General features: G+C 56.7%; 2 protein-coding genes across 6 annotated transcripts; one reads left to right on the top strand and one right to left on the bottom strand.

Annotated features, from left to right (window-relative positions):
* The first annotated feature begins 245 nt into the window (after window positions 1-245).
* On the top strand, window positions 246-18,435 carry TCTE1 (t-complex-associated-testis-expressed 1). Of its 5 annotated transcripts, XR_007462538.1 has the most exons (6): window positions 246-342; window positions 9,374-9,746; window positions 10,719-11,287; window positions 14,335-14,784; window positions 16,693-17,046; window positions 17,194-18,435. XR_007462538.1 is itself a non-coding variant. In XM_049652801.1 (5 exons), exons 2-5 carry the CDS (start codon window positions 9,461-9,463, stop codon window positions 16,900-16,902), a joined length of 1,515 nt encoding a protein of 504 aa, XP_049508758.1. In that variant the 5' UTR covers window positions 246-342; window positions 9,374-9,460; the 3' UTR covers window positions 16,903-18,435. The 5 variants fall into 5 exon arrangements, 4 of the variants coding, with proteins under 4 accessions (XP_049508758.1, XP_049508755.1, XP_049508756.1 ...); XM_049652801.1 differs by having other exon boundaries at window positions 16,693-18,435; XM_049652798.1 differs by lacking the exons at window positions 16,693-17,046; window positions 17,194-18,435 and adding an exon at window positions 16,083-16,677.
* A 2,105-nt stretch (window positions 18,436-20,540) lies between these two features.
* TMEM151B (transmembrane protein 151B) lies at window positions 20,541-25,596 on the bottom strand. The gene is made up of 3 exons (XM_049652786.1): window positions 25,453-25,596; window positions 22,851-23,291; window positions 20,541-21,680 (listed from the first exon to the last, which is right to left on the bottom strand). The coding sequence occupies exons 1-3, from the start codon at window positions 25,573-25,575 to the stop codon at window positions 20,553-20,555; spliced, it is 1,692 nt and encodes a 563-aa protein (XP_049508743.1). The 5' UTR covers window positions 25,576-25,596; the 3' UTR covers window positions 20,541-20,552.
* Between the last annotated feature and the right edge of the window lie 795 nt (window positions 25,597-26,391).

Raw genomic sequence — 26,391 nt, 5'->3', positions numbered from 1 at the left:
CACTCGCCACCCCGCACCCCTATTTCCATACAAAAGGTACCAAGAAGGAACAGTACTACGGTTCAGGAGCCCCGCCCCGGCCCGCACGCCTCATCTTCCCCCCAAGAAAAGCCCACCTATTCCTAAACATGTCCCCCAGGTCCACAGAGCACGCCCCACGGCCAGAGCGCCCACTACCCACTGTGCACCGCCGAGACTCGGCGCGCAGGAGGGTGTTCTCGCGCACATGCGCACCAGCCCTCGGACCCGCCCCCTGGCGACGCGGGGCGTCCCTAACGACCGGCGCCGGCCGCGCGGGGGGCCTGCAGGGAAGCGAGCACCCGGGCACCGAGAGTGGGTGAGGTGAGCCCCAGAAGAGAGGACGCTCAACCCCGGGTCTCTCTTATGGGGCTGAACTCTCAAGCCAACCCCCACTCCCACCCAGCTGAGGTTGGCTTGACTCCGGGCGGGTCTGTACCCGGGTGCAGGAAGCTCCCCACCCATTTGAAGCCTGACCCTTGCCCTCCCCGCTACAGTCACGGTCTGCGAGTAAGGGGGTGCGGGGGTGGGGGTGGGGCACCGCGAGAAGGAGGAAGGGGAAAGTGGGGCATCGGGCAGGCGGTGGAGGAGAGCAGTCCTGAGCTCCAGGCCGCAGTCGTCTCAGAAAGGTTGACCCCCATCCCAGCTCCTGCTGATTGCAGTCCCTCCTGCAGGTCCAGAAACTTCGGCACCTCCCTCCCTCCCTCCCTCCCACAGCATGGCTGGTTTCCCTTGGTTACCAAGGAGCTACCAGGGCCTCTGCACCCCAGGCAGGTTGGGGGAGGGACTTGCTGGCCTTTGGAGCTAAGCTTCCCTGCTGGGGTGTCTGAGCCCCAGGCAGGAGTGAGGGGTGGGGAGCGAATACTCTGGAGTCCTTTTTAAGACCACAGACCAAGTGGTCAGGAGTTGGGAGGAGGGCCAGGCCCGGGGATGTGAACAGTGTGCTGTCTCACTGGAGCCAACACTAAGCATGCCGAGCTGGGCTCTGTCAGAGAAACTGTTGTCCCTCTTTCGTGGTTTCACAGACTGGGAATTCCCAAGTGGGAATTTGGGAGTGATCAAACAGGGGCACAAAAGACATCGGGGAATAAGACAAAGGGCCCATTCAGGGCCTGAGGATAGGTGCCAGGGGAGGGTTCTCCCTGGGGATCCTAAGGTGAAGGAGAAGCTAGCCAAGAAGGTCGAAGCACGGTGGGGGAGGCGGCTGGAGGGGGCGGGGTGTAGCCCATCAGGCCAAGCCAGCCCAGAGGGTTGTGTCCCTGGGCATAGAGGTGCTTGGCGCCTCAGTCAAGAGGAAAGTAGGTGAGAACAAGGACCGGGGATGTGATGAGCAGGAAGGGGTAAGAGCTCCCCCCCAACCTCTTCAACTTTCCCATTTGGGCAATGGGAAGAAGCCTCTGCCCATGGTGATTATATTTAACTGGGGACTTGAGAAGAATGGAGAAGGTCTGAGACCTCTGAGGAGGAAACATGCCGGAGTCTCAGACTCTGAATCCTACCTAGGTCTGTGACAAGGGCCCTGCAGGAGCCATGGGGCAGGAGAGCAGAGCTCCGCGGGATCTTCTGGGGTCCCCAGAAGGCCTCGTGCTGAAGGCCACAGGCGATGGCCCAGGTCTGTGGAAGGGCCCCGTGTCTGGCAGTGATTTAGGAGGTGAGGGAGCCTGGACTGTTTAGGCCAGCATCCAAATGGTGACCCCGGGCTTCACGCTGGTGACATGACAAGAGATCATGAGCTGGAGAAAGCGGGAGGCCCGCTGGAAAAGCGCTGTGAACAACCGAGTCTGGGCGACTTAGGAAGGAACCTAAGTCCTTAGGAAGGACCATTGTTGGTCTGTGCTTTTGTGCCTAGAAGTGACAGACGGCTTTGGACGGAGAGCAGCTCAAATCTTAGCATCTCCACTTACTAGCTCCGAGACACTTCGCAGGTTACTTACACTTTACAAGCCTGTGTCCTCATTTGTGCAAGGAGATAATAGTGTCGTAATAACAATAATAATCCTCAATAGTAAATTTGAAGATTTGCTTTTTACGTTCATTTATTTTGAGAGAGAGAGAGAGCATGAGCAAGGGAGGGGCAGAGAGAGAGGGAGAGAGAGATAATCGGGGCTGCACTGTCAGCACAGAGCCCGACGTGGGGCTCTGTCTCACAAACCATGAGATCATGACCTGAGCCTAAACCAAAAGTCGAACGTTTAACCAACTGAGCCACCCAGGCGCCCCTAAATTTAAAGACCTAATAAACATATGTAGGCAAGGCATCTAACACATATTTTGAATGCTGGCTCTGGGCCCAGCATGACATGAAATGTGTCACCCACATTAGCTCCTTTAATCTTCTGGATAATCCTAGGAAGTGGATCCCATTAATTACCATCCCCATTTTACAGATAAAGAAATAGGGGGCTTAGTGGGGTGAAATGACTTGCCCAAGGTCTCACAGATGCTAGGGGGCAGAATGGAGATTGGCCCTAAGGTAACATAATGCCTGAGTCCTTAGCCAGCTGCTTCCTGCTGGGAGAGCTTTGAGAGGCCCAAACTCAATAAATCATAGCTGTGTGTAGGCAAGGATATAGTTCCCAGAACATTGTCCACCAGGCGCAAGCCATCAAAAATAAGGATAAGCTGGCCAAGCTGGAGCATGTCGTCCCTTTATGTTGCTTGTGCTTGGGCGCATAGAGGGCGGACCTTAACACCTAACCCTCTGATTCTGGCCTGAATGGGATTTCAGGACCCTGGACCCTGATAGTAAGGACACAGGGTGGGGACGTGGTTGGAAGAGGATTGGCCTTTCTGCAGGGACTGTGGTTCTGTGTTGGGTTAGGGTGATGCTGGCAAAACAGCCCAACAGGCCTGTAAGACAGGTGCCAGGAGATGAAAGGTCACTGGACATGTTCCCACTTTCCCCAGTCCAGCATAAGGTGTGCCTTAGATAGGGACACCAGGTGGTGGCACAAGAGGTGATCACCCCCTCGCCCCAACCTTCTCTCTGGAATGTCAGAAAAGATTCTTGCCCCGGAGAAGGATCAGACTCTTAAACATGCTTCCAGTCTTCAAACTCTGGGATTCTCCCTAGGGGGACAAAGCTCCAGAAAGGAAAGTGACTGCCACTTTTGGGGCTGCCCTTCTTGGGCCCTTGGGAGCTGTCAGGATACCCCTGGGCCCCTAGCTAATGGGTGTCTATCGACCCCCCGGGGCTTCCAGGAAAGATACCCGCAGCCGCAGACTGGTGATGCCTAGGCCAGACTAAGGTCACCCACTGAGGTAGGTAGACTTGCCTCAGGCCCCCTGACTTACTCTCCTGTGGGGCCCTCCCCACCTTCCCCCCGCTCAGTGGTGTGCCCTCCTTGCCCACCTTCCTAACTTGGCATTTTGGATCTGAAACTCGTTCACACTGAGATGTGGGGGATTGATAAGTAGGTCAAGTTGCTGATGCCTGGAGAGATGAGAGGTGAGGCTGGAGGCCAGGGGTGGTCAGGATAGGAAGAGGCCCCAGGAGTTAGATGCTGAGCCCTGTGTATAATAAACCTGGGGCCTCTGGCCCTGATTCTCAGACACCCCATCGAACCATTTCATCTCCTGATTTAGGATTTCTTTCCATCTCATTCACCAAATTGTGAGCCGACCCAAATGGTTGGGACCCTTTGGTCACAAAGGGGCAGAAACCGAACTCAGCTTTAGCAAAAGGGACCCGTTAGAAAGGCTGCCAAAGAGGTCTCAGAACCAGAGGAAGTGCAGTTCTGGGAGCCTCGGGGCCTCAGACTGGGGACTGAAGGTACCGGGTGCTCTGTCCACCTCTCATTCCTGCTGGTCTCTCCCAGGCTTCATCCCCTCCTGCAGCAGGCGGGTTTCCACGTGAAGGCGAATAGCCTCCAACAGCGGGGGATCAGTAGCCTTCAAGGACATGCGTCCTTGGTCTACCTCCGCTGCTCCAACAAATCCCAAGAAGGACTCTGATTGGCTTGCATCAGGTGGCCACCCCTGAGCCAATCACCCTGGCCAATATGGGGCACTCCTATTGGCCAGGATCTGTTCTCAGGAGGGGGTGGGGCAGCTCAGAACACCAGCTACCTCCTGTAGAGCAGACCCAACACGGGCCAGGGATTAGGGAGAAAAAGGAGGCCAGAACAGTCCCTGCACCTCAAGGAGCTCACAGTCTAGCGTGGGTGTGGGGAGAGGGTGATCAATCAGGCCACTGAAATGACACCAGCGCAAGGTCTGATAGAGGGAGAGGGTACTTGGGGGGTGGGGACCAGAAAGGATGGAAGGCTTCAGAAAGGAAGTGGTAGGGAAACTCAGGCTTGAAAGATCAAGGACGCTCCGTTCCCCAGGCTGAGACAGTGGGAAAGGCGTTCCAGGCAGAGAGAGAACCGCTGGAGCAAAGGCTGGGCAGCGTGAACTAGCCTGCAGGGCTCCAGAGGCAAAGCGAGCTTATTTCCAACAACATATCTGGTCACGGAGGGCCTTCTCCACTGAGCTGAGGAAGCCGGGCTGTGGCCAGTGGGCAGTGGCCAGCGAGTGGCGGCGGCAGCTGTGGGAAGGCTAGTGGCGAGGACCGCGCTGGCTGCCATCCCCAGGTGCTGGGCAGTTACCACCGGGATCCAGGCAGGCAGGGAGGCCCAGAGCTAAAGCGACAGCATTCAGGGAGGGGAGGGCCGCGGGGGTGGGAGGTAGAACCGGAGGGCGCCAACAGTAACCAGACATGGAGGGGCGGCGCCCCTGGCCAGGCAGGGAGCCAGGGGAAGGAGAGGCTTGGGGGAGGCTCTGAGTTCTCTGGGTGCAGACTCAGTTGGGGGGAGGTGAGAGGCAGCTGGTAGGCCTGAGTCTGGAACTCAGAGGAAAGGTAAGAGTTGCAACCATCCATAGGAGCCACGCAGGGTCGCAGGGAGGTGGGTAGAGTGAGGGGAGTCTACAATGGAGACCTCGAGAATGATTGGAGAGGCGGGAGGGGAGCCGAGAGAGTGGTGGCCTCACAGTGGGGGAGAAGGGCAGGGGTCAGGTGTACCGCCTGCCAGGGAGGATCCCTGCTTTGTGTCATCTTTTTTTTTTTTTTTTTTTTTAAAGTTTGTATCTAAATTCCAGTTCGCTAATATAGGATGGTTACCAGAGGGGAGGTAGATGGTTTACACAGGCGATGGGGAGCCAGGCGTGCACTGGCTGTGATGAGCACAGGGTGTGGTATGGAAATGTCCCATCGCCACAGCGGGTACCTGAAGCTAATATTACACTGTGTGTTAATTAACCGGAATTGAAACGAAAACTTCTTCAATAAGAAAAGGGGCGCCTGGGTGGCTCAGTGAGTAGAGCATCTGACTCTTATTTTGGCTCAGGTCATGATCCCAGTGTCATAGGATTGAACCTCATGCTAAGCATGGAGCTCAAGATTCTCTCTCTCTCTCTCTCTCTCTCTCTCTCTCTCTCTCTCCCTCTGCCCCTCTCCCCGGCTTGTGCACTTCCTCTCTCTAGAAAAAAAATAAGAAGAAGAAAGAATCCTCTGTGTCTAGTCATCATTTGCTTCCCCCAAATAGTTTTGTAATATCTACTTTTTCAAAAATCAATTAAGTGAATACGATCAACTCCTACCTTATTGTATGAGGTTAATGGCTTCAACATTTGCCTTACAAATGACACCAGCCCTGGTGGTTTGGAGGTTTCTATGAAACACCACAGGACAAAAGGGGGTCTGTTTTGATACCAGCCCTGTACCTGGGGCACATGGAAGGATGCTTTGCCTCTTCCTTCTGAAGAGGTGGCTCAGGGCGCTGGAACCCACCCTGGGGTGGGTCCTACAGTGTCACGCCCAGAGGTGGCTGCAGGCTCCAAACAGCAGCAAGAAAGATGAGGACCAGCCTCAGGAAGAAATGTCAGGGCCTCAGGCAATGAGGCACCAGGCAGTGAAACCAGCGCAAGCCCGGCCCCCGGTGGGGTTTCCCCACATGTGGCCTCCCAGGAGGAAGGAGAGGGAACAGCCTACCTGGATGGTGAGGCCAGCAGTGTCGTGAGATATACCTAGAGAGTCGGCTCCGGGGCAACACCGGCCAGAAACCCGGGCTCCCCCTGCCCAGCTGGATCCTGCTTTCTTGGGCCTGACCCGCAGGGTGTCTTGGGATTGCATCTGGGACCAAAGGGAATACGGGAATGTTTTAGGCCAGAACTCTGGAGGGAACTTTTGGAGGGAGCCCCAGGAGCCCAGACGTGGAGCTGGCAGGAGCAGGGCTGGCCTGTTGTCTCTTGTCTCCTTGTCTGCCAGGTCCCTCTATCCTTTCCAGCCCCAAACACCACCACTGCCACCTTGCCCTCCGCCTCTCCCCTGGAGATAGGGAAGGACCTTATCCAAGGATACCATCTCAGGTCAGCGCTCGAGAGGCAGGGTTCCCCTGTGTCCCCTGCCTAAGACCCTCCCCCTCCATAGTGTCTTCATCCTCCACACGCCAACCCCCCCAAGTACTCTTTTCAAATATTATCTCAGAGGAATCTCCACAACTGCCTGCATAAGGAAGATATCATTATCCTGTTTTACAGATAAGGAAACTCAGGTTAAGTATGTTGGCCAAGGTCACACAGCAAGTCACTGGCAAAGCCAGAAATGCGAAGTCATCTGGCACCTCTAAGCAGCATCCCCTCCCAGCCACACCCTCTGAGGGGCTATTAGTCAAATGCACCAGCTGGTTATTCCGCAGATCTGGACACAATCTGTTTGTGAACTTGCATTTGATTTGCATAAGGATTTCACAAATACAAAGATACCTTTCCTATGCTGCCCCTTGCCTCCTTCTCTGTCTCTGTCTCTGTCTGTCTCTCTGTCTCTCTGTCTTTCTCTCTCTCTCTCTCTCTCTCTCTCTCTCTGTCACACACACACACACACACACAGCCAGGCTCTTCCTCCTCCTTGAGATGCCTGGTGGACTGGGGAGTACCATCTGGTCCCCTCCATCTGTCAAGGACACCTTTGCTGGTTCAGAGTGTTCCTTCCCACTGGCCACGACACAGTACACCCGAGTCAGGGAGCAGATCTGAAGGGAAACCGCCCGGAGGAGGAGCTAGGTGCGAGCAGCCCCATTTCCGCCTGCAGTCTCAGGGCGAGGCCACCTGCAGCAAGGAGGCAGGAATGGACAAACGCGGAGGAGGGTCCCCAGCCCCAGATCCATCCTCTGTCTTCTGTCTTCAGCCCCAGATTTAGCTGCCTTTTCGCCTCCCACGCCTTCCCCGCTGCCGTCTGGAAAGCCGGGAGGCTGGGAGAACTAGGAAGACTGGATCAGGAGGTTGGGGGTGGGGTGTGGAGCCAGAGTCCTCGCAGAAGAAGCAGGCAAGGTACTGGCACCCTGGACAGAGCACGGGTCTGGTTCCCCCTTCCTTCCTCTCAGCCTACACTATCCAAGACAGTAGCCAGCAGCCACGTGTGGCTCTTGAGCCATCAGATTTTGAAGGCTTAGTATGAAAAACATGTATATAAAATATCTCATTAATAATTGTCATATTGGGGTGCCTGGGTGGCTCAGTCGGTTAAGCGTCCGACTTCAGCTCAGGTCATGATCTCGCAGTCCGTGAGTTCGAGCCCCGCGTCGGGCTCTGTGCTGACCGCTCAGAGCCTGGAGCCTGTTTCAGATTCTGTGTCTCCCTCTCTCTCTGACCCTCCCCCATTCATGCTCTGTCTCTCTCTGTCTCAAAAATAAAAAATAAACGTTAAAAAAAATTTTAAAAAAAATAATTGTCATATTGATTACATATTCAGTGATAATATTTCGGACATATTGGGTTAAACATAAAATTAATTTCACCCATTTCTCTTTCTTTTTACAAGTTTATTTACTTATTTTTGAGAGAGAGAGAGAGAGAGAGAGAGAGAACAGAGAGGGGCAGAGACAGGGAGAGCGAGAACCCCAAGCAGGCTCTGCACTGCTAGAATGGAGCCTGACTCCAGGCTCCAACTCATGACCGTGAGATCATGACCTGAGCCGAAATTGAGAGTCGGATGCTTAACCGACTGAGCCACCCAGGTGCCGCTCTTTACTTTTTTAACGAGGATGCTAGAAAATTGCAAATATTGTACGTGACTTGAATTTTGACCTGCGTTATATTTCTATTTGCCAGTACTATTCCCAACCCCATCCCCCTGATCAGGCAGTTGCTTTTCTGTGAAATACTTAACCCCAGGAGCTGTGTTTTTTTTTTTTTCAATTTTTTTCTTAACGTTTATTTGAGAGACAGAGACAGAGAACGAGCAGGGGAGGAACAGAGAGAAAGGGAGACACAGAATCTGAAGCAGGCTCCAGGCTCTGAGCTGTCAGCACAAAGCCTGACACAGGGCTCGAACCCACGCACCGTGAGATCATGACCTGAGCCGAAGTCAGTTGCTTAACTGACTGAGCCACCCAGGTGCCCCGGAGCTGTTTTGAACTAAATGGTTCTTTATTATACCTTGGTCTTTTGGCAATATACACCCCCACCCCTCACCCTCAGACGGACAGTACAATGTAGGGTTAAGAGTATGAACTTGAGGGGTGCTCGGTTGGCTCCATTGGTAGAACATGCAACTCTTGATCTCGGGGTTATGAGTTTGAGCCCCACGTTGGGTGTAGAGATTACTTAAAATAAAATCTTAGGGGGAAAAAAAGGGTATGGAGGCCCCTGGGTGGCTCAGCCGACTGAGCGTCTGACTTTGGCTCAGGTCATGATTTCATGGTTTGTGAGTTCGAGCCCCACATCAGGCTTGCTGCTATCAGTGCAGAGCCCTCTTCAGATCCTCTGTCTCCCTCTCTCTACGCAACCCCCCCCCCACTTGCACTCTCTCAAAAATAAAAACAAAATTTTTTTAAGTACGAACTTGATAGACTGAGTTGAAATCCACCCTTGTTATTTATAAGCTGTGTGACATGGGGCAAGTCAACGAACCTCTCTGTTTCAGGTTCACAGCAGAAAACACGGGAAAAATACGAGTGCCTATCCCCAAAAGGCTTTTGTGAGGATTAAATGAGTTAAGATGCCTAAAGAACTTTTTAAAAAAAGTGTCCAACATATATCAATTGCTTACAATTGTTGTGTAGGTATTATTATCCACAATGAGGGCCTGCTCCTTGCTCCAGAGCTACAGGATACTGTGCCTCTTTGGATGCATTATTTTATTCACTTCTCCCCCTCCTCTTCCCGGTAACTGTTATCCTCACTTCACAGAGGAGCCACATGAGACTATAAGAGATTCGGTCACTCGCCCAGAGTCACATAGCTAGTCGGCGGGATTTGTGCCTGGTTCTGCTCTACTCCAGAGATGGGCCCTTAAGAACCACTCTGTGCTGCCCTCTTGCGAAATGCCCACCGAGGTCCTCCAGAGTTAACACCTCTACCCCTCCCCTCCCTCCAGGTTCCCATGGGCATCGAGGGCCTGCCGGTCTGAGAGCCTCCCCGTCACAAGGCCATCACCAAGGGGCCACCTGCGCCCACGCTGCCAATGCAGAGCATGCAGGCAACTGTAGCCACACCGACCTCGTCGGCCCTCAGCCGGTTCTCCGCCTCCACCCAGGACAAGTCCTCCACTGCAGGTCAGACCTCCAGCACAGGCCCACAGCCCTCAAGGCCCTCCATCATCCCACCCCGTAGCAAGTCCAAGGGCTGGAGTACTGGGGCCAGTGGAGGTCGCATGCGCAGGATCATCGCTGAGGATCCTGAGTGGTCGCTGGCCATCGTGCCCCTCCTCACAGAGCTCTGCATTCAGCACATTGTCAAGAACTTCCAGAGTGAGTCTGTCCCTGCAGTTGGGCGGGGAGGGAAAGGCTCCGAGCGGGGAGGGGTGGGTGGGGACCTCCTGGAGGCGAGGCCTGAGCGGCTGGGGCCTGGGGCAGCCCCTGCCCTCCCACACCATGTCCTCATCCCCCACTCAACATTGCCCTTCCTTCCCAGGGCCAGAGCGACCAGATTCCCACCCGCACTGTGCCCTCCGTGTCTATGCCGTCTCCTCGCCTTTCCCACTCTCTCCAGCAAAACCCAGCCCGAACCATATCTACTGAACTCCTCCTCCAGAAAGCCCTCCCTGGTTGACTATCCTCCACACTCTCCTTCCACAGCGTGTATAGGTTCTTTGTTCTGTACTCTATGCTCTGTAAATGTTCATCCTTTTTAAAGATGAGTTGCCTGCCTCCCCTACTGGATGGGGAGCCCTCCGAGGACAGGGCCGTCATTCTATCTACAGCACCTATGGCCACCTGACCTACATACAATATTTTCGCTGGACTCTTTTATTGTCTGCCTCCTCTCCTAAGAGGGAGTGGCTTCCTCTGTTCTGTTCACTCTTGTATCCTCAGCACTTAGAACAGCGTCTGGTGCACAAGACATGCTCAAAAAGTTTTTTGTTTTGAAATGAATGAATCCAATCATTTTGGAGTCTCTGAACTCAGGATTATCTCCTCCGTCAGACTAGGTGATCATTGAGGGCCAGTCCTGAGATTCTGGCTCAGACTAGGGGCTCCCAGAAACCAGATACTAAGACATCCAGGCTCAGGCAGGGAACACCCCAAAGTCAAGGGCTGTGTCTCCTCCCTCAGACTGGGCATCCCTGACAGTAAAGGCTGTCTCCCTTCTCAGACTGGGGCTCCCCGAGGGCCGGGGAGGGTCTTCCGTTTCTTCAGGGCCCCCAGGTAGGCCCAGCCCCAGGGCACCGTGCGGTGGCGTCCCCCGCACGGTGACTCCTGCTTTCCTTCCTGTCCCCAAAGACAACCCTATCCTGAAGCAGCTGCTTCCGGAGCACAAGCAGAAGGTCCTGGACCACTTGTCACCCGACCTGCCGCTGGCTGTGACCGCCAACCTGATCGACGACGAGAGCTACTGGCGCCGCTGCTGCACGCAGCGCTGGCCCGTGTGCCACGTGGCCAAGCACGGCGGCAGCTGGAAGCGCATGTTCTTCGAGCGGCACCTGGAGAACCTGCTAAAGCACTTCATCCCCAGCACCACGGACCCCGCGCTGATCCTCGACCTGCTGCCGCTCTGCAGGAACTATGTGCGCAGGCTCCGTGTGGATCAGTTCCTTCCGCCCATGAAGCTCCCGCCCCGACCCCGGAGCGGGGAACTGTCCGACTCCGGCAGCGAGGCAGAGGTGGAGGAGCCCGCCACTGACCACTACCAACTGGAAGACCTGGTGGCCGGCCTGAGCCACCTGGAGGAGCTGGACCTGGTGTACGGGGTCAAGGACTGCGGCATGAACTTCGAGTGGAACCTCTTCCTCTTCACCTATCGCGACTGCCACTCCCTGGCGGCCACCATCAAGGCATGCCACACCCTCAAGGTACCTCCGGGCCTTCCCCCACCTCCCATTCTCTGCGCCTCTTGGATTCCCTCTCCTCTCCCCGTGTTCCTCCTCCTCCCCCATCGCCATCTCCCCCCTCCCATTTCCTTCTCATTCGCCGACCAAGTGTCCTTTTATGCACCTGCACCAAGCTGCGTTCTGCGGATGCAGAGATGAGCAAGGCACAGTCCTCCCAGCTCACTGGCCATTTATTCATCCGGGGAACAGCTGCACCCCAGGCCCTGTCCTAGGTGCTAAAGATTCGACAGTGAGCAAAATTATGCATTTGTGCCCTCTGGAGCTAACAGTCTGGTGGGATAAAGGGCTCTAATCAGCAATCACGTAAACATACAATTACAACTAGGAGAGGATCGCTAGGTTTAGCAAATAAAAATACAGGACACCTAGTTAAATTTGAAATTCAAATACACAACGAATAATTTTTTAGTAAAGTAGGTCCCAAATATTCTGGTTGCAAGAGGGAAAGCCTGCCAAAAAGTCAGAGAAAGAGGGAAAGGGGGACGTGGCCTTGAGTTCCAGAGACAAGGGAGGGGTGTGTGTCAAGAAAAGGGGCAGGCAGCAATGGGGGGCGGGGATGACGATATGGACCAGATTTAGCAAACTCGGAGGTCACAGAGCTGGAACTGTCAGTGGAGTGCTAGGAACAGGGGCCAGATCGGAGTGACTTACAGAGAGAGTGGGAAGTGAGGAAACCGGATGGCTGTGATCAGCTTTTTCAAGAACTTGGCTGTGAAGGGGGTGAAGGGGAAATTGGTAATAGATGAAAGGTTTGAGTTTTCCTAAAAAGAAACTTGCTTGCATTTAAAACCAATGTGGGGAGGGGGGGAGGCGCCTGGGTGGCTCAGTCGGTTGGGCGTCTGATTTCAGCTCAGGTCATGATCTCACACTCCGTGAGTTCAAGTCCCACCCACCTCGGACTCTGTGCTGACAGCTCAGAGCCTGGAACCTGCTTCGGATTCTGCGTCTTCCTCTCTCTCTGCCCCTCCCCTGCGCGCTCTCTCTCTCTCTCTCTCAAAAATAATGAATAAACATTTTAAAAAAATTAAAAAACAAAGAATTTCTAAAATAAAATAAAATAAAATAAAATAAAATGAAATGAAACCAATGTGGGGGCACCTGGGTGGCTCAGTCCGTTAAGTGTCTGACTGTTGATTTCAGCTTAGGTCATGATCTCATCATTTGTGAGATCGAGCCCCGCATCGGCTTCTGTGCTGAGCGTGGAGCCTAGTGGAGACTCTCACTCTCTCTCTCTCTCTCTGCCCCTCCCCAACTCGTTCTCTCAAAATAAATAAATAAATAAATAAATAACTCCAACGTAAAGCTCCATCCAATAGCAAGAAAGCAGTTGAGAAAGCCACAGGTTCATTGACCAAGGAAGGTTCCTGAGAAGGCAAGACGAGTGGAGTTGAGGACCGAGTGGGACGGTTGGCTCTGGGCAGAGGAGAGAGTGGATATGGTGGGTAGCAGTGGATTTGTGTTTGGTATTAGGAAAGCGATGGGTTCCCATTCAATGGCTGGGGAGGCAGGGGGAGACTTACCTGTAGAGTGGCCCCCTGAAGGGTGAGGAGGCTGGAGAAGGTTGACATCGTTTTTAGAGAGTACGAGAGAGTGTGTTGTCCAGAGAAACAGGGCTGAATTGGCACACGGCACGGAGGGTCGACTGGTGGCTCCAGCGATACGAATCAGTCCGGTCATGTGACATTTCCATCTTGGCAGCTGCTCGGGCACAGGTAGGCAGAAACTAGAGAGTGGGGTTGCTCCACGGTTGGAGCTTTGCCAGATAGGTGCCAGGAAGTGACGAGAGGGACAAGAGGCTCTAAGCTGGCTGAGAGGGATGGAGGGAACGCTGAGGACTGAAGGATGGGGAGAGCGTGAAGAGGCCTCAAGGAAGAGGGAGGGGCGGGAGGGACTGGTGAGAAGGGAAGGGTTAGGGCCCCCATCTCCAGTATTCCTCATGCCAGTCCAACCTCTTTCTTTCATCTTTTCCTTCCATTCCCCCATTTCCCGTCTCTCACCCCGGTTCTTACCCTGGCACCTCCTTCCAAGAGTTCCTCTCCTTGCCATGGTAGATCTTAGCCAGCTGAAGCGGGCACGGCGAGGGGCTGGGACATCAAACAGACCTGGATTCAAACCTGCCTCTGGGGCTTGATCACTGCGTGGTTCTGGGCAAATGACGCATCCACCCTAAGCTATCATTTTCTTTCTTTTTTTTTTTTTTTAACTATTTTTTTAAATGTTTATTTATTTTTTTTTAATTTTTTTTTAACGTTTTTATTCATTTTTGAGACAGAGAGAGACAGAGCATGAATGGGGGAGGGTCAGAGAGAGGGAGACACAGAATCTGAAACAGGCTCCGGGCTCCGAGCTGTCAGCACAGGGGCCCGATGCGGGGCTCGAACTCACGGACCGCGAGATCGTGACCTGAGCCGAAGTCGGCGCTCAACCGACTGAGCCACCCAGGCGCCCCTGTTTATTTATTTTTGAGAGAGAGAGAGAGAGAGAGTGAGACACAGTGTGAGTGGGGGAGGGGCCGAGAGAGAGGGAGACACAGAATCCGAAGCAGGCTCAAGACTCCGAGCTGTCAGCACAGAGCCCAACGCGGGGCTCGAACTCACGAACCGTGAGATCATGACCGGAGCTGAAGTCGGACGCTTAATCAACGGAGCCACCCAGGCGCCCCTTTGGTTTTCTATCTGTAACGTGGAAAGAACTCATGCTACCAGACTGGGATGTTGAGGGTTAGAGGTGATGGTCACGATACGCTCTACCAGCATGCACAGCACATGGTGATTTCTCCATAAATGGTCGGCTTTTTTGCTACTGACTGCCACCCATTCTGCATTGCTCTGCCATGCGGGGGAGGCCTGCCCTGCCCAGGAGCCAGTCAGGGGGCCAACATCAGGTGGGCGGAACTTCAGGCCTCCCTGTGGCCCCCTCCTCTACCCACAGAAGGTAGGTAAGCAGGCAGGCAGGCAGGCAGATTATCCCTAACTGCCAGCTGCTGCGTGCCCTCTACCTGCCCACAGATCTTCAGGCTGACCCGGAGCAAGGTGGATGACGACAAGGCACGCATCCTCATTCGCAGCCTCCTGGATCACCCAGCCCTCGAGGAGCTGGACCTGTCCCACAACCTCGTTGGGGACCGGGGTGCGCGTGCCGCGGCCAAGCTGCTGAGCCACAGCCGTTTGCGAGTGCTCAACCTGGCCAACAACCAGGTGCGCGCGCTTGGTGCCCAGTCGCTGGCTCACGCCCTAGCACACAACACCAACCTCATTTCCCTCAACCTGCGCCTCAACTGCATTGAAGATGAGGGCGGCCAGGCGCTCGCGCACGCCTTGCAGACCAACAGGTGCCTCACAACACTGCACCTCGGTGGCAATGAACTGTCTGAGCCCACCGCCACCCTCCTCTCCCAGGTGCTCGCCGTCAACACCACGCTCACCAGCATCAACCTGTCCTGCAACCACATTGGGCTGGTAAGCTGCACCTTCTGGGGCAGGCGGGGGCCCAGGAGAGGCCCTGGGGCCTGGGCGGGGGGAGGGGGGGCTGGGTGTGGCCTCCGACTGCCTCGGGATGCTTCCGGGATAGTTGCTAAGACCACAGACTTCCCTTGGTTCTAATCCCAGCTCTGCCATTCACTGGGCTAAATTACTTCACCTTTTGGGGCCTCCATGTCCTCATCTGTAAAATCGGGATAATAATTGTATCTACGAAGTGTTGTTGCTGGGAGGAGTAAATGAGTTATCCTTGTAAAGCAGGTAACATTGCAAAGCCCTGGCTAGGACATCAGTATTGCTAGCTGTTACTATTACTCAGGGTTTTATCCTATGCTAGGCACTGATGTCCTTCAGTGTCCTTTTTTTTTTTTTTTAATTTTTTTTAACGTTTATTTATTTTTGAGACACAGAGTATGAGTGAGGGAGGGGCAGAGAGAGGGGGAGACACAGAATCCGAAGCAGGCTCCAGGCTCTGAGCTGTCAGCACTGAGCCTGACCCGGGGCTTGAACCCAAAAACCGTGAGATCATGACCTGGGTTGAAGTCGGACACTTAACCGACTGAGCCACTCAGGCGCCCCTATTCTGCCTCATTTTCTAAAAATGCGCCCGTAATCCATTAAATTGACTTTGCAACACACTACTGGGTCACAACCATAGAAGTCTTTCACATAAAAGACCTCTACCAAACCTCTCCAGAAAAGCCATGTTCACACACGCACTGTTTCCAGATGGGGTGCTTTTGGCTACAAGTAATAGAAAGCTGAACCAGGAAGTGGCTTAAACAAGAGGACTGTTGGGGGAGACTGGGTGGCTCAGTCGGTTAAGCGTCTGGCTCTTGGTTTCAGCTCAGGTCATGATCTCATGGTTTGTGAGTTCAAGCCCCGAATCATCAGACTCTGGGCTGACAGTGTGGGGCCTGCTTGGGATTCTCCCTCTCTCTCTCTCTCTCTCTCTCTCTCTCCCTCCCTCCCTCTCTCTCTCCCTCCCTCCCTCTCTCTCTGCCCCTCCCCTGCTTGCCCTCTCTCTCAAAATAAATAAATAAACTGCAAAACAAACAAGAGGAACTTTATGTCCCATAATCAGAAGCCCCAGGGTAGGGGGTTCTGGAGTTGGTAAATTCACTGGCTTAGTGCCATTGTCTGCTCTGCCCATCCTGGCCACATGGCCGTGTCCTGTCAGGTGCTTCTCTCATGGTCCCAGGATGGCTGCTGCACCTCACAAAGCATCATGCTCAGAGACAGAAAAAGGGAGAGCACCCCTCTTGTTCCTTTTTCAGAGCGAGAAGAACCTTCCAGAAGCCACTTCCTCCAAACTTCCTCCTCACATGTCATCAGCCAGATCTGTCTCACATACCCATGGCTGGACCAGAGGAATGGAATTACCATCATTGCCACAGAGCGATGTTTTTCAAACCATTAGGGTTGAAAAATCAATTTACTATGTCTTGAGCACCATTTTTTCTTACGGAAGAGAATGGAATAGGGTAGGATAACCTAGGACCGAACACAGTAATGTGGTGCACAAATAGGTTAACCATTGTTTTGTGAAACTCTTATCCTAGTCACATCTTTTTTGTTTTTTAATTTTTTTTTTTTTTTAGTTTATTTATTTTGAGAGAAAGAGAGCACAAGCAGGGGAGGGGCAGCAAGAGGGAGAGACAGAATCCCAACCAGGCTCGGCACCATCGGCACAGAGCCTGATACGGGGCTCGAACTCATGCACTGTGAGATCGTGACCTGGGCCGAGATCAAGAGTCGGACGCTTACCCGACTGCACCACCCAGGCACCACTCGTCACATCTTTATATAGAGTGTGTAGGTGTGTGTGCGTGTGTGTGATCCTGGGTAGTAACATGAAATGACCCTTTCCCTGTACTCCTCTCTCAGGATGGCGGGAAGCAGCTCCTGGAAGGCATGTCAGACAACAGGACCCTCCTGGAGTTTGACTTGCGCCTGTCAGATGTTGCCCAGGAGAGCGAGTACCTCATTGGCCAGGCTCTCTGTGCCAACCGGGAAGCAGCCCACCAGCGGGTCCCGAATCCCAGCTGCTTCATGTCACCAATCACGGCCAAGGGCCCTGAGAACCCTGCAGGATAAGATGGGGGACAGGGCTGGGGCAGTGGCTGGAGCTGGGTCACTGCCCCAGTCCCATCCTTCATTTCATGCCTCTGCCGTGCCTGCTGTAGAGTGCCACGCTGGTCTAGAGGGAGGAGAAAGGGGGAGAGCACGGATATCCTTCGGGTGAGTGATCGAGGGTCATTTGGATAAAGATGTGAGGAAGAGGAGGGGTCTGGGATAGGGGGAGCGAAGGGGTATGAAGTGGGACCCATCCCCTATACCCAGGGAGAGGATATTACCAGACGCCCTGAAATGACCGACTTCTTCCAGGATTAGGGAAGGCAGAGAGGACTCTGAAGGTCTGTGCCAGCCCAGCCTGTCCCATGGAGGTCGCCCGTCTCCCCGACCCTTCTCCCGACCATTTTCTTCTCTATTGAACAGATCCTTGACTTCTTGACCTTCAAACATGTCCAAGTGTGCACGCGTACTCTCTCTCTCTCTCTCTCTCACACACACACACACACACACACACACACACATTATATTGTCTCTCTCCCCTGGCCACCACAGAGCTTTGCCTGGCTCTTCCACCCTCACCCCTGCAGATGCCACCTCCCTATTACTCGACCTGCCAAAGTGATCCCATTCTACAGGCCATGCCATCCACTAATACTACCCCCCCACACACACCTCGGAAGGGGGAAACAGAGGTGACAGGAGGGGCTCAGACTCCCTGCCTCCCCTGCGAGCTTCTGCTGGAGGTGCCACACTGGGGAGGGAAGTCGGTGAGTCATCTGCAACTTTATTATCCACCAGTTTGATTTGTACAATCTTTGCGCTTGGAAATCCACGACAGAAAGGCCACAGTGTGATGCACCCAATTGACAGAGACCTGTCTTCTCCCTAGCCACGCCCAGCCCACCCCGCAAGCCCTTGTCCCCGCGCACGTGTGGAGCCTTCCGGGTGCCCTCCACGAGTCTGCGACACTCCATGGCTGCCCACAGGAGTCATGTCGACCCACAGGGCCACCAGAGAACCTGAGAGAGTCAGGCTGAGCCCCCATCTCCCATCCTCCTCCCGCTGAGGGGCCCAGAGCCTCCAGCCTCGTGGTCTTTCCAAAGGGTGGGCCATGGGCTGCAGCCACAGCCTAGGGGTGCCTGCGCGCTCCAGGGACTCCTTTCACCAAGCAGGCGCCAAGCTGAGCACCACAGGGGGCTTGGGAGTGACTGCACTTGTGTGCCTGTCTGGGCAACCTAGAGTCTGTCTGTGCCTGACGCCCTCGGACAGTTCTGGAGTGCAAACGTGTAGATGTGAGGGTGTGTGTGAGTGTGTGTGTGTGTGTGTGTGTACATAGCCACAGCTGCTAGCAGAGGTTCTAATTAGAGAAACAAGAACATTCAGTGTAAAGTTTAATTTTAGAGATTAATTAATTTTCTGGTTTTCGTTTTCCCTGGCAATCAATAAAGCTACCAAGAAAATAGACCAAAGAATTGGCTTCTCTCTAAGTCTGTGCATGTGTGGGAGGTGAGGCTGTCTGCGTAAGAAGACCTAGGCAGAAATGGTCAATACAGGCAAAAATAATAATAGTGCCCCCCGCGCCCCCCCAGCTCAGGCTCTGTCTCAGGAACAGGCCTGAGGGAGAAGGAGCTGAGTTCCTTCCTCCTTGGAGCCGAGAAGTGGCCAGGCTGCCCAAGGGTATGACATCCAGGTGCCAAGAACTGGGGCCTGCGGCCACAGCTCCCACCACGTGTACCTCACAGATGTCTGTTCAGAGCAAAGAGGGGTGCTCCAACCTCCAGGCCCCCGAGGAACACAGACTCAGGGCCCAGGCAGGTTCAGTGCCGGCAGGCAGGTGGCCCCTGCTGCCCAGGGAAACCTAGTGGACAGCTGTTCCCTCCTGCCCAAGCCTCCCCATCTCCTGCCTCCTCTGCCTTCCCACTCAGCCATCGCTACAGCAAAGTAAAGCTCAACCCCAGTGGGCCACGGGCCGTGGTGTCCCCATAATCTGTACCTCCCGAGTCCCCCAGGGAAGGGGACAGGGGGAGCCAGAGGAGATGTTGCATAGGTGGAGGCCATGTCCTTGGCAGGTGTAGGCCTGGCTAGGCTGGAGGAAGATGGCAGAGGCTGAAGGAGGGGACGGAGGAGCTCTGATGGCTCGGGCAAAGCGAGGAGCATCAGGGGTGAGCGATGGCGGCCGCCCAAGGGTTATCCTCTCCAGCCTGAAATGTGACCTCAATCCCTGGGCACTAAGTCTGCTGGGAAAACTTTGGCAGGAGAGTTGGGAGGGCAGGGGGTTGTACGCAGACATGCACACAGAAGCACATCAGGGAGGGAGTGGTGGCGGAGAGGAGGTGTCACAGCTTTAGGGGAACAGGACGTGGGGCCAGCGCCCTTGGGTGGTGGCAGGATGCCCCTCTGGGCCCCACTGCAGGGCTTCAGCTCATGGGATAGGGGAGGACAGAGGGGTTCGGCAAGATTTAGAGAATTCCTGCCTCTGACCCTGCCACTGGATCTGAGTTCATTTCTCCAGCTGGGGCTTGTGAGAACATCCTCAGTCCTACAGAGGTAATGTGTGGAGACAACCACCCTTTGCACCCCCCCCCCAAGTCTGGGGAAGCAAGAGTTGCCCCAGACACCCCTTTCAGTCTCCCTCCACTGCCCTCTCCTCTTTGAATCCCACCTGCTTCGAGAGTTTGTCACCCAGGTCTGTCTCCCACTCTTCCCACCCACTCACGTTGGCCAGCTTTAATGAACGCGCCTAGGGGGAGGGTATCCCACCCCCCAACCCCCCCAACTGAAGGGAGAGCCCTCTCAGAACCCAGGTGAGGAGGCTGCTGCTGCCAGGGGGCTACAGAGTTTAGAGAAAGGACTGAGGTACATGCCCTCCACATTATGCCTCCCTCCTCTCTGGGCAAGTGCTCTTTAGGGCCAGAGAGCCGGAGGGGGGCGGGGGGAGTGACGTGTGCAGGGTGAGCACAGTCCCTCCAGGACCCACACTCCAGGGGACCAGCGAGATAAACAGCAGTGAAGGGAGTGGCAGAAAGGAAACCCCGATGGTTGGGGCCAGCGCCAAGAAGAGGATAGCAACATTTGCACGGTTTTGAGATGGAGCATCGGGGCTGACATCTGGCCCCGGCTTCAGACCCACTGAATTCATTAGCTGGTTGGAAGCCAGCCCTACTGTTCGCCAAACCACCGCGACCTCAGTAGAGAGAGGCCCTGGTGGGGCCAGGCAGCGATGGAAGGAAAGCCCCAATTTCCCTTCCCCACGCCTCTAAACCTCCCCAGCTGCACAGCGAGGGGGCTCACACTGGAGACGGGCCCCACGCGGTGCCACAGCACGGCCTCCACTAACAGTCAGAAGATCCGTTGAAAGGCTGGACGGGAAATCTCGAGTGTGCGTGTAGGGCGGGGAGGTGTCCCCCTAGGACAGGGACAGGGCTGGAAGAGCCGACCGTGCCGGGAGTCTCCGGAGCCCCCCGATCCCCTCCCACCCATCGGTCTCTTTATGTACAGGGAAGGCGGGGGATCCGGACCCCATGGGGTCTGTCCCGCGCACCGTCGCCTCCCCGCTCCCCGCGCCGTGCCCAGCACAGCCTCGGTCACCATCATGACCCCCCTGCTACACGCAAGAAGCTCAATCCCGCGAGGGGCAGGAGGGAGGGCGACGGGCTGCCCAGGGCCGGAGGTCACAGTGAGGTCTCTACGCAGGAGCCGTGGCGGTGCAGCGGCCGGTGGCTGTGGCCCAGACACCCCTCCTGCCGGTGCACGATGAGGACCGGGAAGTAGAGGGCGTCGTGGTAGGGCGGCGGCGGCCCGGCCTCCTCCTCGTCGTCGTCCTCGTCGTCCCCCATGCTGGCCTGGCTCGACAGCCGCGTCTGCTCGGTGGGGCAGCTCGCCTCATTGACGCTCCCGCTCCGGCTGCGCCACAGGCAGCTGCGCCGGGAGCCGTAGAGGCGGCCGAGCGAGAAGCGGCTGCCCCCGCAGCCCGCCCCGCCTCCGGGCCCGGGCCCGGCCCGCGGGCTGGCGCAGATGCTGAGCGCGCTTCGCGAGAAGATGGACGAGCTGCTGACGGCGCGCTGGCAGTGCTCGCAGCTGCGCCGGTACGGGGCCACGCCCGCCGCGCCCGGGCCGCCCACCCCGCCGTAGCGGCACGAGGGCGCGTAGCCGCCGCCCGCCGCCCCCGCGCAGCGCGCCCCCAGCGCCGCCAGGTCCATGAGCACCGCCTCCGAGTAGCTGGGCACCAGCTGCTGGTTGGAGCGGATGTGCCACTCGAGCTCCGTGCTGTCCACCGTGTTGACCCGCGGCAGGCGGTGCGTGAGCGGCGGCAGCAGCTCGTCGCTGGGGCTCAGGCCGCCGCCCGCGCTGCTCGCCGAGCCGGGACCTTCCAGGCCGAAGAGCTTCTCCACGTGGTAGTGCGCGTAGGCCGTGCGGTACTCGGCCAGCACGCGCAGCGGCCACGACAGCGTGAGCAGCGCCGCGGCCCAGAAGGCGGAAGAGCAGGCGTACCACGGCGGCCGGGCCGGGTCCGGGAAGGCCACCATGAACTCGCGGAAGTCCACGTTCTTGAGGTGCATGCCCTCGCGCGCCTCCATGTAGTCGTCCAGGCCCTCGTTCTCGGCGAAGAAGCGCGCGCGCTGGCACAGGTACGCGTTCTCGGCCTCCACGCTGGCGAAGCTGAAGCACTTGGTGAAGCGCAGGCGCGTGGCCGGCGCGCCCTCCAGCCCCACCAGCGCCTTGGACACGTCGCGGACGCCGCAGCGCGCGTAGTCGAACTCGGCCTCCGCCACGTGCGTGTTGACGCGCTCATGGTAGACCTGCGGCGCCGGGGAGGGCGGCGGGAGTCGCCTCTGTCGGCTCACCCTCGTCGCTCTTGCTGCCTGCTCAAACCCTAAGCCTGCCCTGCCTTCGAGCCCGCTTGGAGCCGGGTAGGATCTTATCATCTGCTTTATGGAGCAGCGCAGGCCCTCAACGTACTCAACTAGAGAGGAAGACGGGCCGGAGCTCAGACCTGCGGGTGTATTCTAGTTTGACTTAAGCTCTGCTTCGTCACGGGGTCAGGCGCTGGCCACGAACTGCCCCCTCGGGCTTGCCTAACCTTTTTGCCGTCTCCCATGTCCCCCGCTGCCCCCTCATGACCCCAAATGGCCTGCCCTTCCTGTTTACAGATGTGGTCCCTAATGGCCGGAACAGGCTTTGTCTCGGGGCTCCCTGTTCCCACCTTAGCTATCACCCAGCCCCCTTCCTGATTCTCACAGGCCCCGGGTTTCTGTTTACCCATCCCAAAACGGAGACGGGGGTCACCCTTATCGGAGAAAACCTCTTCCTCCAGGGCTGGAATAATGCCTAATCCTGGAGGGTCCAGTAAGTGCTAATTGGCCCCCACTCCACCTCTCCACGAGGCCTCCCATGCCTACCTCCACCTTTTTGCCAGCAGACTCCCACCTCTGGGAGCCTTGGACTTGGCAAAGGGCCCCTGGCTTAAATCTAGCACTACCACTAAGAAGCTGCAGACCTTGGGCAAGTCATTGAGTTTGGGATTCCTTCCCTGTGAAAGAGGCCCTGGTAGCAGCCACCTCACTAAATGGGTGAGAGTATGCCGCGGGACCGTGCCTGTGAGGCCACCTCCAACCATTAAGCACTAAGCAGTATAGACCTTGGAGCCAGACTGCCTGGGTCCAAATCCCAGCTCCACCACATACTGTTTGACTTTGGCAAGGTACTAACCTCTCCAAGCCTCACTCTCCTCATCTGTAAAATGCGGATAGTAGTTACCTACCTCATAGGGTTGTTAGGAGGGTTAAATAAATCCATCTGGTATTTGTAATGTATGTAGGGCAGAGCCTTGCTGCTAGTGTTTGCCGTTATTATTATGGTTGCTGTTGCAGCTCACTGCTGCCTGTGCTCCTCCCCCTGGGGACAGTCAGTCAGGGTCCCAGCACCCCCCTCCCCTCTGGACTGGCCTGCGCTCCCCTCCAGCCCCTCACCTGGGTGGTGGTGTAGGCGTCTCCATTGCGGTATCGGGTGACCTGGCGGGTGCGGCGGACATAGTGGTAGCTGATGGCCTTCCACCAGATACAGGGCGTGGCCTGCTGCATGCGGCCCACACGCTCCCGCACGCTGCTCACATCAACACGGTGCTGCAGCTCATGGCGGGCTTGGCAGTGCCAACACTCCACCAGGTAGACGGCGTACAGCATGAGCAGGAAGGCCAGGGGGATGTAGACATAGCCGTTGGAGCAGGGGCTGTCGTGGTACATGAGGCTGTTGCCCTGGTAGGCGCTGCTGAAGGTGAGGCGGGTCACCGTGGTTACGTGGCACCAGGCCACGGCCCCCAGACAGCCGTACATGAGTAGCGAGAGCAGCAGGCACTTCCAGTGGGACTCACGGCAGAGGGACTTGGTGAAAGAGGGCTGGATGGGACGCTGCTGCTCAGATGGGCAGGGGAAGGTCCAAGATGAACAGGGAGTGAGACAGAGTGGCAGGACCCAGCACAGAGATGGATGGAGGGGTGGAAGCCAGCATCAGAGATGACAGGGACGTGGCAAGAAAAGGTAAGACCAAGATGGGAGCCGAGGGCCAAAGATAAAAGCAGAAATGACCCAGAGTGAGCCATGGGGACAGGAAATGAGAACAAAATGCCAATACAGGGAAGTGTAGAGAGAGACACCCCAAAAGGCAGCGAGGGATCACAGCCAGAGATGGAGGGAGGAGGCCCAGGTGGCAGAGAAGACACAGATGGATAGGATGTACCCGGAAAAACAGTCCAAAGACAGACATAAAGATGGCAGTGAAACAGGAGAAGGCGTGGATGGGGAAGACAAGGGAGGACAGATAGGCATCAGGGAAGGCAGGTCCCCAGCCAGGACTCCTTCCAGGTGTTCCAGGAAAGTGGGGAGGGACCCACTGACATCACTTTCCCGCTTAACAGGTGAGGCCCTCGCTTCTTCCAGGTGCTTTGAGTCCTAGGTTCTGGAAGAGCCAGTCCTCTTTGACCCATCCACTTCCCTGTTCCTCACAGACAATTAGTCTCATACCTCCTTTGGGAGGGGGCAGAAAACCCTCAGTTCTGACTCCTTCCCCACGTTCTGAACCCTAGGCCCCCTGTGAGTCCCCTTCCTGGACCCTAACATCCTTTTCCTGTTCTCAGATGGGAGGGAGAGGACTGGCATCTCTGAGTAGAAGGCAGTCCAGGAGGAGATATCCAGAAGGGCAGAGGCAAGTGGCTGGGGAAAGGGGATGTGGGACTGGGTGGGGAGTAGGGAGGAAGAGGTTTGCAGCCCAGCCATTTGTCAAAAGAAAATGATTCTTGGGGCTGGCTCTCTGGGGGCCTCTTGAAGCACTTGGCCCACTCTGTCCCATGGTTGCCCCAATGAGTTGTTTACGTGTCTAGACTGAGTGCTCCTGAGGGCAGGGTCTCCGTCTCTGCATCCTGGGTGCTGACCGTGGCACCCAGCACGCAGCAGCCACTTAATAGATGAGAATGGAGTTGGAATTCTGGTGGTGGGCTGTGCTTTCAACTCCTGCTGTCTAGCTTTAGGAACCCCTCCCCCCCACACACACACCCTCCTACTAGATCCTGATTTCCTCCAATTCCCCAGGCCTGACCTGGAGGCTAGCCACGGGAAGGGAGAAGAGGGTGGAAAGGAAGGGCACAGTAACAGGCAGCAGTTCCTGGGCCTGGTGTGAAATGAGAGGAAAGATCTGGAAGTGCAGATAGGTAGGTGGGCTAGGAAATAGCACACAGCATATACAAACAAGATTAGGGTACAGGGTACCTTTCTGGGAGCCTTGTCCTTGGGGTGTGTACATATGTGCACCTTTGTGTGTCCACCTGAGTGTATCCCACTGAGAGCACATCTGAAAGGGTCTCTACCTGCAGGTCTGCCCCGTCCCATGTGCTTCTGCTCAAGTGCAGTGTGTATATATGTGTGTGCACGAGTGTGCCTGGGGGGGGGGAGGGGAGGGGAGCAGTGCTACTGGTACCTTCCTCAGTCTCTTTGTCTCCAGGTTCAGAGGACTGAAGAGTAGGGCTCCAACTAAGGATATGCTTATTTCCAACACTCTGAAGGATTCCTGGACTCAGGGCCTCCCCCCACCCAGGAATGAGGGAGCTGCAGGGACGTTGGGAGAGAGGTGCACTCACTCCCAGTGACCCCGGGGGTAATCGCCTCTGTACACATTTGACCTTCTTAGGACCACAGCTCAGGTACCACCACCATTTCCTCTTCTGCCTCTGTAGCCCCTACAAGTCGCCCTTCCTTGCATTCAAGATTGCATCCCCTTCGCGAAACAGGAATCCTGCCACCGTCCCCACCCCATTCCGCCCGGGGTCCGCGAGGCTCCGCCCCTAGGCCCCTCCCCCTGCCCGGGACCCCCGAGCCCCGCCCCCGGCGCAGCCCCTTCCCCGCCACCGCGGACAGCTCCGGCCACCGGTGGGGGCATCGGCGCGGGACTGCGGCTGCGGCGGCCGGCTCGGGGTGCGGGGCGCCGGCCGCGCTGCGGCGGAACCGGCGGGGGCCGCGCGCGGCGGGGGATGGGGGACCAGGCTACGGCCGCGCCCGGGGAAGGGGCGCCGCCTGTTCTCACCTCCTCTCGGGCGGGGCCCTCGTCCGCCGCCGCCGCCGCCGTGGGCTCCTCCGGGACCCCGGGGCCGCCACCGCCGCCGCCGCCGCCGGCGCTCTCTCCCGCGGCCGAGCCAGGGGGGGACATGGCGTAGAGGGGGTGCGTCGAGCTCAGGGCTTCCCGGGGGGCTGTCGGGGGCCGAGGGCATCCTGCGCGGGCCCTGGGGAGGGGGCGGGAGGGGGCGGGGCCCTCGCTGCTCCCCACCCCCCGCCGGGGGGAGGGGGCCTGGAAAGGGCACCGGAGGGTAGGGGTCTAGGGGCTGGGGGTGGGGAGGCGGGCTGGGGGGCCGGGCCGGGGGGGCCGGGGCCGGGGGCGGGTGTCACCTTGAGGCCCTCGCGGCGCCGCTCCGCCTCCCGCCCGCTCCCGCCGCCGCCTTTTGTCTGAGCCGAGCTGGAGCCAGCGCGCCCCCCCCTCTTCCTCCCAGCGCAGGAGCCCCGCCCCCGGCCCCCCAAACTCCGCCTTCCGCAAGCCTACCTAATAACCACCCCCCAAAGAGGAGAAGCAACAGGGGCTCCCTGCACCCCTTCCCCACTCCCAGCCCTGCTCACCGCACCCCCTCCTCCCGCCCCATCCTGGGAAGATCTGTGCAGCAACACTTCTCTGTCCCTTTTTCGTGGAGGGGGCGCCAGCGGTTCAGCCAACATCCCTCCCCATCGTTGGTTCCCGCAAGTTCCTGGGGCAGAGGGTGGGGAGAGGAAATTGAGCCTTGGAACCCTAGGGAAGATCCTTACTCCCAGTTGGGTGGTAACGGGTTAAGGCAGGAGCCAGCCTTCAGACGCCTGACCCAACCGAACAGAGATGGAATAGGGTAAGAATTGAAGCTAGATATGAGAAAGGACTAACAGAGGGCAGAGGGGAGGACATTGGAACCAGCCTTCCCAAAGCCATTTTCCTTCCTTAGAA

This window comes from Panthera uncia, assembly GCF_023721935.1.
Source record: "Panthera uncia isolate 11264 chromosome B2 unlocalized genomic scaffold, Puncia_PCG_1.0 HiC_scaffold_24, whole genome shotgun sequence".
Classification (NCBI taxonomy): Eukaryota; Metazoa; Chordata; class Mammalia; order Carnivora; family Felidae; genus Panthera; species Panthera uncia.
Note: the sequence above shows the minus strand (reverse complement) of the source record. Positions and strands in the feature narration are given on the sequence as shown.

Excerpts from the sequence above, each read along its gene's own strand:
- TCTE1 (XM_049652798.1), top strand. The coding sequence starts at position 9,461 with ATGCAGAGCATGCAGGCAACTGTAGCCACACCGACCTCGTCGGCCCTC. Across the intron at positions 9,747-10,718 it reads CATTGTCAAGAACTTCCAGA|ACAACCCTATCCTGAAGCAG; the intron begins GTGAGTCTGTCC and ends CTGTCCCCAAAG. Across the intron at positions 11,288-14,334 it reads AGGCATGCCACACCCTCAAG|ATCTTCAGGCTGACCCGGAG; the intron begins GTACCTCCGGGC and ends ACCTGCCCACAG.
- TMEM151B (XM_049652786.1), bottom strand. The coding sequence starts at position 25,575 with ATGTCCCCCCCTGGCTCGGCCGCGGGAGAGAGCGCCGGCGGCGGCGGC. Across the intron at positions 23,292-25,452 it reads AGGGCCCCGCCCGAGAGGAG|CAGCGTCCCATCCAGCCCTC; the intron begins GTGAGAACAGGC and ends CCATCTGAGCAG. Across the intron at positions 21,681-22,850 it reads ACGCCTACACCACCACCCAG|GTCTACCATGAGCGCGTCAA; the intron begins GTGAGGGGCTGG and ends CCGGCGCCGCAG.